This window comes from Papio anubis, chromosome 12 (genome assembly GCF_008728515.1).
Source record: "Papio anubis isolate 15944 chromosome 12, Panubis1.0, whole genome shotgun sequence".
Classification (NCBI taxonomy): Eukaryota; Metazoa; Chordata; class Mammalia; order Primates; family Cercopithecidae; genus Papio; species Papio anubis.
In genome coordinates, this window is record NC_044987.1 from 31,384,889 (window position 1) to 31,397,511 (window position 12,623).

Here is a 12,623-nt window from a genome sequence, read left to right on the forward strand (position 1 = left end):
TCTCTTGCCCAGGTTGGAGTGCAGTGGTGCCATCACAGCTCACTTCCAGGGCTCAAGTGAGCCTCCTGCCTCAGTTTCCCAAATAGCTGAGACTACAGGTGTGCACTACAAGTGGCTATTTTCATTTTTTTGTGCAGCTGAGGTCTCCCTATGTTGCCTAGACGGGTCTTGAACTTCTGGGCTCAAGCAATCCTCCTATCTCAGCCTCCCAAAGTGCTGGTATTATAGGCAGGAGCCAACACACCAGACCTATTTCTTATAGAATTAATTATATAGGGGATTCTCTCCTTGGCTAGGTTATATTCCCTCCCTCTCTCCGTCCTTCCCTCCCTCCATCCCTGCTTCGTTTGCTCCTCCCTCTTTCCTTCCTTCCTTCCTTCCTTCCTTCCTTCCTTCCTTCCTTCCTCTCGCTCCTTCCCTTTCTTCCTTTCTTCTTTCTTTCCTGCTTTTAAATAGCTAATTTGGTCAGGTTTTTTTTGTTTTATTAAAATTTTCTAAATTTTATCTTCAAATCTACACTCTAAGTTTGGATATTCTGGAGCCCTTGAGACTCACACACTTGATAAATGAATGTATAGTTGAAATAATGTTTATATCAGTTATCAGCTGGAAGTCTCAAGGATCCTGCACAATCATGTCTGATTAGTCATGGAGAAGTGTGACAAATAGGAAGACAAATGTGAAAAGTTATGAGATAGAATGTTACCTGGACTCACTGCCAGTTTTTAAATCCAAGGATTAGATTGAATGTAAATTTAATTCTAAGCCTCTGATCCCTGGGAGTTCAGATTTATAAAACTAGCCATTATCTGACCCTTGTATTTATTTAATCATATAACAAATGATTGTTCTGTGGAACAGTCATTTTCATTTCTTGCTGGAAATGCCCACTTTTTTTCCTCCTGGTATTCAGTTCCTCCCTCTACACCTGGAGTGTTTGCTCTCTTCCTCCCCTCACTTCCTCTTCCTTCCCACTTCTCTTCTCCCTCCTTCTCACTCCCTTCCTTCTTACACTCAGTTGCTCTTTAATTTTACCTATTCCTTCTTATTACTCCACTGGTTTTTAAAACGTACTCTACAAAATGCAATTTGACTGTCTCATGCACGGTTAGAAAACTCCTGGTTCTACAAGATTAGTTTGAGTGTTCTGCAGACATATGAATGAGGACTTCAATTATATATTAGAGAGACTTTAGATGATAACTTGATCTTTCTTGTGGAAATACAACTTTTTAAAAATTTAGTTTTTAGAATATTTAGTATATATGACATGTAGAATCTGCAAATCTAGAAACGTGTGCATGATTTGTGGATTTTCTGACTTTTAATTTACCTGTTTGACATTTGCTGTGAGCCTTTCAGTCATAACTAATATATTATTTAGTTCTCTAAGTAATTTTTGGTTACCTACTACATATCAGATACCATGCTAAGTATTAGGAATACAGAATCAAATGAGGCATGGTCCATACCCTCAAGTAGCTTACATTAGAATGAGAGAGACAGATAAACCATTTCACTACAGTGCAGTGTGGAAAATACAGTAGCAGAGGCAGGTACAAGGTACCATTGAACAATAATTAATGACTCTTCCTGGGACTTGGGAAGTATCTTCCAGGGATGTCACTGAAGCTGTTTTAAAATATGGCAAACTTTTGTATTTAGTTCAGTAACAGCACAGCCCATTTTGCCAATCACATCTTAACAGTTGGAAAAGCAAACATATTATCTATCAGGCTTTCTTCTAAACTTTAAATATGTTTTATGTAAGTTATAACTCCAGAGAAAATTTACAAAGGATACACCTTAATCTAGAAGGAATTAGAGCTGCCACAGCTCCTGTGCTTTTAACCTCTCAGTATTTTATCTGTTGGCCTCCACTGTTTCTTCCTGGAATTCACATCACTACCACCACTCTGTTCTCCTTGTCCTTATGTCAGTGTGGCCAAATACTTTCCCTTTATTTCAATCAGGACAAGACACGTTTTTTGTTGTTGTTGTTGTTTCCCCCCCCCCCAAAGGAATAGAGAACCATAGAATATTAGTCTTAAAATGTCTTTAGGCCAGGTGCAGTGACCCATGTCTGTAATCCTAGCACTTTGAGAGATTGAGGCAGGAGAATCACTTGAGCCCAGAGTTCAAAACCAGACTGGGCAACATAGTGAGACCTCTGTCTCTATTTTTCAAATAAAATTTGAAAAATCTTTAGACAGAATCTAGTCTAAAAATGAAGGCTTAAGTGTGATGTATAGCCCCCTCCCAAGTAGGGTATCACCTGTGTGGGCATCTTCACACATAGGAATCTTAATACCACAGAGAAATCCCTTTAAATTTGTTGGGTAAAATCTCTCCAATGTTTATTAAGAAATACACAAAAAACAAAGCAAAGAAGAAAATGCAAAAAAGAGGTAAATGAGAGAAAGAAAAATGGGCACTTATTAAAGGTCTAATAAGTGCACATTTGTATCCATCATTCTACTGAGTTCTTACTCCTAAGATGCTCTTCCCTTTAGCAAACTAATAAGCAAGTCAACAAAGAAAGAAAGAACAAACAAAATGTAGTGATCAGGGACACGTCGGGGAGATGGATGGTGGCAGGTGGCCAAAGGACCACGAAAGTTTTACAGAATGTCTTCCTCTGAATATGTTGAGTCTTGCATTCAAGCATTTATTATACACCAATAATGTGAGCAACATTTTACTTGACAAAGAAACAGAAAAGAAAGAAAGGAAGAAAACAGAAGAGCACGAGGAGAGAATTTAGAATGGATTCTGTTCTTCAACTTCAAAGCATCTGCTAATTTGAATTTAGGGAGGAGGGGAAAAGATTGAAAGAGAATAAGACACATGTAGAAGACAAGGACAGAGAGAATTTCAGTCCAGTGAGCAATGTAACTCATTTCAATTCTACAACTATTTATGGAGCAGCTACATGGGCCCATCACCCTTTAATAAATTGAGTACAGAATTAAAACCACCCAAAGGGAATATACTTCCTTCTTTTTCACAGACCCTCTTTGTTCTATTCTGCCCATGAGGTTTTCCTCCTCAAGAACCAGGAAATCCAGTCACAATCAATAACAGCCATTACAAATCAGTTTCAAAAAAATAAATCACCCCTTCTAAATTTCTTCTAGATATTATCTTCTATGTTTTGAGTATAACTGTATATAGTATAGACTATAGCTATATATGTACACTTTCCACTTACATCTTTTCTTTGCTTTTATAATGTCTTTCTTAAAACTCCTTTTCGAAGTTCTGCACAATTCTGACTTTTACCAAGTCAGCCTACTTCTTCTCTCAAAAACACAAACATAAATTGTCTAGAGAACTCCAGTCAATTTTTCCAGAGGGGGAAAAAAAATGCTTCAGTTTTCTCCTCTACCAAGACAGGAAGCACTTCCTGGAGATTAATCATTATGTTGCCTTGCAAAATTGGGAAGGTTAAGAGAAATTAGTAAAGTAGGTTGTATCATCCTACTTGGAATTTGGAATTTTTGGAAATGGTCCTGCTGCCATTTGGATGAAAGCAAGGATGAGTCAAGCTGCGGATGATCCAAACAAACACTGTCACTCTTTAAAAGCTGGGCTCCTGAGGGTGGACCTGCACAGAGGCAGGCAAGAAAGCAAGGCATAGAGACAACATAGAGCTAAGTAAAGCCGGTGGAAATGAAGAGTCTTCCCATCCTACTGTTGCTGTGTGTGGCAGTTTGCTCAGCCTATCCGTTGGATGGAGGTGCAAGGGATGAGGACACCAGCATGAACTTTGTTCAGGTAATTAACACTAACTGACCTGGCCAGGTGGGGAACTTCCACAGTAAGCTCAAACCATTCTGTGTGTCTTAAAACCCACATAGAATGCTTGCGCGTACTGTGTAGGAACAGGTCAAGAATAGAGAGTTATAGAGTGTTGGAAGTGGAAAGGGTCTCATTATCACACCATTTGGGCTTCTCCTCTTATGTAGGAAGAAACAAAGGCCAGAAAGGTTAGGTGTTTTCTTAAGATCACACAACACCATACGAGTAGCAGCACTGGGGCTTAAGGCACATGAATAACAAGTGGAGAGTGGATGAACCGTATCTTACTTTGGAACATCTTCAGTTTTTTTTAAATGCAACGTAATTTTAGCTAAATATTTATGTTGCTAGTATCGTATTATAAAACTTGGTATTATTTCAGCAAACTAGAGAAATACTCCAAATAGCTTAAGAAAAGTGAGCAACTGCAAAAACTTACTATAAATAGAGAGTCATAGTAAAATTTGTAAGAATGACCTAAAAACTATACTTATTCTGTTAGCAATATCTAGAAAACTACTACGACCTTGAAAAAGATGTGAAACAGTTTGTTAGAAGAAAAGACAGTGGTCCTGTTGTTAAAAAAATCCGAGAAATGCAGAAGTTCCTTGGGTTAGAGGTGACGGGGAAGCTGGACTCTGACACTCTGGAGGTGATGCGCAAGCCCAGGTGTGGCGTTCCTGACGTTGGTCACTTCACAACGTTTCCTGGCATCCCGAAGTGGAGGAAAACCCACCTTACATACAGGTAATGGTTCAGAGAGGTTTTCACATGAGATTAGAATTTTATAAACTATGTCATAGGAGAAAATAGTATCCTCTTCAATTTTTCTCCTACAGGATTGTGAATTATACACAAGATTTGCCAGAAGATGCTATTGATTCTGCCATTGAGAAAGCTGTGAAAGTCTGGGAAGAGGTGACTCCACTCACATTCTCCAGGCTGTATGAAGGAGAGGCTGATATAATGATCTCTTTCGCAGTCAGAGGTACAAAAAAAAAAAAAAAAAAAAACACCAAAACAAAACAAAAAACGCAAAACACAAAACAAAACCAAACAAAAATGTATCCATTCATCTATCTGTTGTTATTATACTGGAAAAGGCCCAAAAGGGATCCTCATTACCTATCTTTCCAATAATTTTTTTTCCTACTAGAACATGGAGACTTTTACCCTTTTGATGGACCTGGAAATGTTTTGGCTCATGCCTATGCCCCTGGGCCAGGGATTAATGGAGATGCCCACTTTGATGATGATGAACAATGGACAAAAGATACAACAGGTTAGTTACACATCTCTCAGAATGATTTTGGCATTAATTTTTTTATATGTAGAAACCTCTTAATAACCAAGAAAGCTCAAGAAATGAGATGTTCTGGATTTTCCAGTGGATCAGAGATCAGCATAATATATTTTTGTTTTAATTATTATTGAAAATATTTTCAGATGCTTTAACAGTTTTCCTACATTGGTAAGCACAATATAGGAAATATCATTAAGTATTTCTTTAATGACTGTGGATCTTTGTGATCTAGGGTAACCATTATTAAGAAAAATTTATCCTATAGAAATGCAAACATTCAAGGGATAGCATATTGCACTGAATCTACACTAAAATGTGCTCTTGATGTTGCTTATGTAATTTCCTCTATTTACTTCTTTACTCTTCAAACCAGAAATCAGAATTAAATTTCAGAAACTGAGATTCTTTTTTTTTTTTTCCCTGGCTGAGGCATTATTTTAGTACTTTTAGGTTAAAAGAATTTTTATGGGCTTGTTCTGAAGGAAAAGACTAACTCCCAAATACAATGTTCAAACTGTTTCGGTAGAAGAATGTTTCTCAGTTCGTAACTGTATATTTTGGGGAATGACATCCAAAGTTTTCAAAAAACCCAGCTAAAACAATTAACACTGCTTCTAAAAACGTAGAAAAACAATACTATGTCCGAGGTTTAGCTGGGATTTACAATGAAAATGTAAACCTCTGTAGGACGTACAAATGTGAGTTTAGTCCTGGATAAAATTCTTGATTTGGTTGAGTTAACGAATTCTTGTAAAGAAATCTTCCTGCAAACTCTCAAATGAGATTTTTCCCAGCATTACAAGTTATACAATAATACTAGCAAAAGTAATGTAGATTTACTTACCGTATTGATCATAATTACCCAGTGCCTCCCAATTTTAGCATTATGGATGTCTTTAAAAATATGAAGGAAGACCCGGCACGGTGGCTCACACCTGTAATTCCAGCACTTTGGGAGGCCGAGGTGGGTGGATCATGAGGTCAGGAGATCGAGACCATCCTGGCTAACACAGTGAAACCCCATCTCCACTAAAAATACAAAAAATTAGCCAGGCATGCTGACGGGCGCCTGTAGTCCCAGCAACTTGGGAGGCTGAGGCAGGAGAACGGCGTGAACCCGGGAGGCGGAGCTTGCAGTGACCCAAGATGGCGCCCCTGCACTCCAGCCTGGAGTGCAGACTCTGTCTCAAAAAAAAAAAAAAAGAAGAAGGAAAAAATTTTGAATAAAACCAGTGTTTATGTATTCTTATGTATTCTAAATCTGTTTTGTGACAAATGTTAGGCATGAGTGGGCGTACTGTGTTTTAAACCAATTTTGCAAATTCTATGACATCCATCATTATTCATGTTTTTAGTCTCAATATGTACTTCATGATGATGAGACTGAGACATTATGAATTAAGATGAATATAGTTTCCTTTAACTGAGACTACAAATGGCAAACGTAAATATATTAAAACAGTGTTTAGCTTTGCATTGACAAATGAAGGTAAATATTTGATATGCTAAACAAATGGGTTCATTCCATTCCTGAGTACAAGAAAAGGGGCCTGGTTCTTCTGGAGTTAATATGCTTGTGAGGCTGGGGGTGAGTTCGGGGGGATCAATCTCAAAGATTGATTTCAGGTATGAGTTTTAAAATACACTTAGCTTTCCATTAAGTGTGTAATTAGTCAATTGTTCAGTTAACCAACAAACAAGGTGTAAAAAGCCCTGTGTGGTTCCAAGAAGCAAAAATCAATACAATGCACAGCAGACCTGTGTAATGTACATGTATTTAAAAAATAAGTAACTATTGTTTTTGATTTCTTAAATAGGGATCAATTTATTCCTCGTTGCTGCTCATGAACTTGGCCATTCCCTGGGTCTCTTTCACTCAGCCAACACTGAAGCTTTGATGTACCCACTCTACCACTCACTCACAGACCTGACTCGGTTCCGCCTGTCTCAAGATGATATAAATGGCATTCAGTCCCTCTATGGTGAGTGAAGCTGGGAAAATTAGCCATTGTGGTTTTGCAACGATGGTCTTCAGAAGAGCTGTCAAATGCTACATTTAGCTGAAAGCACCATGAGAATGTTTGGAAAGCACACAAACGGGCATATATTGAAACGTATCACATTTCCCCTAATGTTCCCTTTAGGACCTCCCCCTGGATCCCCTGAGACCCCCCTGGTACCCACGGACCCTGTCCCTCCAGCACCTGGGATGCCAGCCACGTGCGATCCTGCTTTGTCCTTTGATGCCGTCAGCACTCTGAGGGGAGAAATCCTGTTCTTTAAAGACAGGTCAGACTGAAAAATTATATTTTCTTATCATTTTAGTCTACAATGCTTAGAAAGGAAAACACACAGAAATTTGATAGAGATTTTTAAACATTTAAAACAAAAACGTTTCTTCTGAGCTTGGAATCACTTAGATCTGGTGCTGCCTTTTCCCACATTTTCCTAAAATTGCCAGGTTCATATTTGAAGGCTCAGGCTGATCTGGTTCCTGTCTTCTAATTGCTATTTCCAAATGTTTTAAGTCGCGGTTACTTTTCAAAAGGCGTGAGTAGATCTCTAGAATAATACTTTTATTTTTACTTCCTTTAAAAATGACATCAGGATCAACATTACATTTAATCAAGTAATTTACCTACTGATGGATCAATACGCACATGACAAACATTCAAACAGCACAAATGAGAAGAAAATTAAAAACTTTAGTTCCCAGTTCCCCCTATATTCATCCAGAGTCAAGACTTTTTGTGCATCCTTCCAGAATCTTTCTACCTGTATATAAGAATATATTTATACAGCACATGCATGTATACACACACTGCCCAGCTTTTGGAAGAGGGTATAGCATATGCACTGTTTTGCACACATTGCAGGTAGTTAAAGCTTATGCTGGGCTAATTCATTTGCGTGATAGAATAATTTTTCTTTCATAGAAGACATTACTCTGGAAACCTATGACAGGAGACTCACTGCAGTCTTATGAAGAAAAAGGAAAGAAATTTTCTAATGGCAATATACCTGATTTCTATCTGTCATCCAGCCTAGAAGATGAGAGAATGGGGGAAGTTGCGTGAGGCAAGATGGTGAGGAAAATATTCTCAAGGCGAAAGACTGTTTTTCAATTTACATTTCTTTTTACATATATTTTAGGCACTTTTGGCGCAAATCCCTCAGGAAGCTTGAGCCTGACTTGTATTTGATCTCTTCATTTTGGCCGTCTCTTCCTTCAGGCATGGATGCCGCATATGAAGTTACTAGCAAGGATCTTGTTTTCATTTTTAAAGGTAATTATTACATCATCATTTGTTTAACTTGCTAAAATAAACCCTCTCATAAGAAATTGAACAACACTTTCCTTTTCCCTGCTACATCAAGTACTGGCTAGTACAGTAGTCAAAGGTAATGAAGAAATAACCAGGGCTGATATGATTGTATATATATTTTATAGATGATAGAAATAAAGACAGGAAGATAAATTACCCAGAGTTGTAAATTCTCTCATTTGACCTTGGTTTATTCGTTCAGTCTGCAAATTTTTGTGAACAGCCCACTGTGAGTTGGTGACTAAATCTAAAATTTGGGCTACTTCTTTACCATGAAAATCAAAGATGCTAAAGTGTATTTCTAAAGCTAAAGGACTTAACTGTTATAATTCAATATGACTCTGAATTATTTATATTTAACAGGAAATCAGTTCTGGGCCATCCGAGGAAATGAGGTACAAGCTGGATACCCAAAACGCATCCACACCCTAGGTTTCCCTCCAACTGTAAGGAAAATCGATGCAGCCTTTTCTGATAAGGAAAAGAAGAAAACATATTTCTTTGTAGAGGACAAATATTGGAGGTGAGATGCAAAAGAAATGACTTTGCATGGAGCCTAATTAGTGAAATTAGTTTCTTTTTCTAAGGAAATCCCTCACCCCAACCTTAGGCCTGCTTCTCTCTTAGTAGGAAGGATGGGACTTCAGACAACTGTGGGAAAGTTCTTATTTTAAAACAGCAGCACTTTAAGCTCTCCTGCTTTGAGTCCCAAATGCAGTTGGCTGGTGCTTCCCTTAGTGCTGTTGCCCCAACTGCCTGGAGCCCCCTCTTCTCTCCTCAACCTATTCAAATCGTGCCCATCCTTCAAGTCCTGGCTCAAGTCTTATCACCTCCATGCAGCTTTCCCTCATGGACTTTAGACCTGTTGGGAAAATGTTCTGAGAATCCAGACCACCATTTAGCATTTCCTTCCCATTGTCTTATAGTTTGGCTCACTGTCTCTCTGTGTTTGTTACTGTCTCATTGTGCGTTTGTCTTGTCTTCCTAACAATACTATGTGATATCCAAGGGCTACCTCTAACCTCACCCATTTGTTACCTCTGCCTGATAATGATGGCACTTTTAAGAGATGATGAGCAATAGCAGTCCAGTTTATGGATACAACCCAGCACTCGCAGACAGGTTGATTCCTGGGTCATTTGCCCAGACTTTGAGACATCGAGGCCGACCATCTGATATCCAGCCAGTGGGCTAAAAACACACATACTGTGCTTTGCTTCTAATCCTAATCTCTTTTCCTGGGAGGCCACCATAGAAGACTTAGATGTGCAGGGTGGGGAGGGCAGGTATATATGGGCCAATTGTGGTAGGGAATTAAAATTGCACTTTAGATGTTGATTCAATTCACTTTATATATATGTTCACACTTTCACGTCTTTGTGACAGAAAGATGATTAAGATTCTTTCTGTCCAGGCTTAAGACATATGATGACAAACAGCAGGTGCTACATGCAGCAGGATGCTGCCCCTGTTCTGGATGGAGATATGGCTTTAAGAACTCTTTGCAGTACGATTAAAGTCACATATTTCTACAGTCCCAAATATGCTTAGCGTTTATTTGCAGTACTTACAGAGTTTAGTAAAATTCCACATTAAACCTACCATGATCTAAGGTGTTTGGTAACATGGCCTGTATGGAACACTGAGCTGTTTCTTTTACTCGGTACAGATTTGATGAGAAGAGAAATTCCATGGAGCCAGGCTTTCCCAAGCAAATAGCTGAAGACTTTCCAGGAATTGACTCAAAGATTGATGCTGTTTTTGAAGAATTTGGTAAGAGGATACTTACTGTGTTGGCCATGGAGCACTTGAAACATCTATGATATCAGAGACAACAGGAGCATTGAAACTTTTTAATAACAAGTGTTTTTTAAGACCAGTTCCCGCCCCAAAATTTTGATTTGCCTACATTTGTACTCATTATAGAACTACTTCACAAAATAACTTGTTTGGAACCATAAAGATAATTAACAAATCTTGCTACTTTATCTTATACATGCATATAAAACCGTGCATGTAAAATCAAAGTGTTCCAGCGTCACTTACTCACATCTCGAGCTAACATGTGAAGTCAAGCTTGAATTTCAGATTACCATGTTAGCATAAAAATCCCATCAAATGGTGTGGCCAGATTTAATATTGGTTAGCTGGCCTTCTCCTCCACCCCATCTTATTGCTGCTACTAATTCCCAGGGAGATTTTTTTCTGTCTTTCCTGAGTTGTCAGTCATTGCCCATGCCGGTCATTTGCAAATACTTACCTTTCCATTGCCCAGAGTTTACTCAAGGTAAGTAAGTGGAGGCTGATGATCTTTATTGAAAGGTAACCTGATCACCATGTTTGCAGAGTACTAAAGGGTTCTCTGGTGTTTTGAAATAGTTGCTGTGCTTCCTAGGCTGCAATGCAGGAAAAAGGGAGGAGGATTTTTGGGGAAGAAAGAAATAAGTGATTAGAGTTTCCAAGCAAGTGGAGAATTTATCTGATTGGAAGAAGAATAACCTTGTAACCTGGAACCTGGCTTTGTTGTTAGAGCGAGCTGGCAGGGAGTGCTGGCTCCATCCTTCCTTGCTGAGTAACCTTGAGCAAGCATCGGAATCTGTCTAAACCTCAACTTGTTCAACCTGTAAATGGAGTTAGACATACAATCTCATAGGGTTGTTGCAGAAATAAATGAAAATAAATTCATGTAACAAGCTTGGCATAGTCCCTGACATAAAGTAAAACTCTATAAACACTTTCTATTTTTAGTTCTCTATGATTCTGAGTTTTGTATATTGTCAAATGTCTTTATTTGGAAAAAAATGTCTTACTATTTCCCTTGTCTGTATTTGAAGGATTTTTTTATTTCTTCACTGGATCTTCACAATTGGAGTTTGACCCAAATGCAAAGAAAGTGACACACACTTTGAAGAGTAACAGCTGGCTTAATTGTTGAGAGAGATATGTAGAAGGCACCATATGGGAACTTTAAATGAAGCTGATAATTCTTCACCTAAGTCTCTGTGAATTGAAATGGTTTGTTTTCTCCTGCCTGTGCTGTGACTCAAGTCATACTCAAGGGAACTTGAGCGTGAACTCTGTATCTTGCCGGTCATCTTTACATTATTACAGGGCATTCAAATGAACTGCTGCTTAGCTTGCACCTTGTCATGTGGAGTGATCTTTCCCAAGAGAAGGGGAAGCAGTCATGTGCAATAGACAAGTGACTGTATCTATGTAGACTATTTGCTTATTTAATAAAGATGATTTGTCAGTTATTTTATCTTATTGTTGTATTTGTTTGTTTCAAGGGCAAGTTGTTCTCACAATTTGGGCACATTATGGGCTGAGCATGATCAGTCAGTAGACTAGAGTCTCCACGGCTTGGGGTTCACAATGGGTTCCAGAACTGCAGAGAATCTACAACTTGCCCTCCTCATGAACCCTGCAAATGGGATGCTTATTTCTACCATCTAGACATTTGATGTGTCCTGACATACTTAAGGCAAAAAATCGAGAGGGATCGTGACATTGTAGAGCAGGCTCTAGGAAAAACTGTGAAGGGAATCCTGTACTCATAGCAAATTGCCTCATTTGCACACCTCATTTTACAGGATGAGGAAATCAAACTTGTTTTTGATCTTTTCCTTTTACTTATAAATTCCCTCAGTACAGGTCCCTCCTCTGACCTAGCAAGCAAACTTCCTCATATCTACCCTATTCACACGTTAAAATATACTCTTGTACTCATTTTGTATCTGCCTGTGCCTGGAGGTAAATGCCCATTGGCAAATGACGATTCTAACATTCGTTTATCATCCATAACTAATGTCTCCAGCACAATGCCTGGTACATGATAAGAGCTCATTCTCTTTTTAACTTACCCATTCATCTGAAAGTAATTTACAAATCATATTCCATGTGCCAGACATTATGCTAGGTTGCAGGCATAAAAACCTGAAAATAATGGACACAGCCCCCTGCCCTCATTGAGATTATAATCCAGCAGAAGGAATCCATGCAGACAACCACAAATATAAATATGCAATTGTAAATTTCATAAGAGTTACAAAGGGAAAAAATAAAAGGAGGATCTACTTTGAACCAGACAGTTTTAGAAGAACTTTTGAGGGAATGGCATTGAAGAATGTTTTGAAAGGGAGTGTGGAGACTAAGTGGGGAGATGATGGCTTGGACCACATGGGCACACTGGA

At 38.6% G+C, this 12,623-nt stretch overlaps 1 protein-coding gene across 1 annotated transcript; it reads left to right on the forward strand.

Moving 5' to 3' along the window:
• Window positions 1-3,385: 3,385 nt before the first annotated feature.
• Window positions 3,386-11,692, forward strand: MMP3 (matrix metallopeptidase 3). The gene is made up of 10 exons (XM_031653889.1): window positions 3,386-3,777; window positions 4,304-4,548; window positions 4,641-4,789; window positions 4,958-5,083; window positions 6,922-7,086; window positions 7,249-7,393; window positions 8,258-8,391; window positions 8,794-8,953; window positions 10,100-10,203; window positions 11,265-11,692. Exons 1-10 carry the CDS (start codon window positions 3,673-3,675, stop codon window positions 11,363-11,365), a joined length of 1,434 nt encoding a protein of 477 aa, XP_031509749.1. The 5' UTR covers window positions 3,386-3,672; the 3' UTR covers window positions 11,366-11,692.
• Window positions 11,693-12,623: the final 931 nt, after the last annotated feature.

What these genes read in the sequence shown, in the direction of transcription:
- MMP3 (XM_031653889.1), top strand. Translation starts at nt 3,673, where the DNA reads ATGAAGAGTCTTCCCATCCTACTGTTGCTGTGTGTGGCAGTTTGCTCA. An exon ending in GATCTCTTTCGCAGTCAGAG is followed by an intron (nt 4,790 to 4,957) that starts GTACAAAAAAAA and finishes TTTTCCTACTAG; the next exon opens with AACATGGAGACTTTTACCCT. An exon ending in ATCCTGTTCTTTAAAGACAG is followed by an intron (nt 7,394 to 8,257) that starts GTCAGACTGAAA and finishes CATATATTTTAG; the next exon opens with GCACTTTTGGCGCAAATCCC.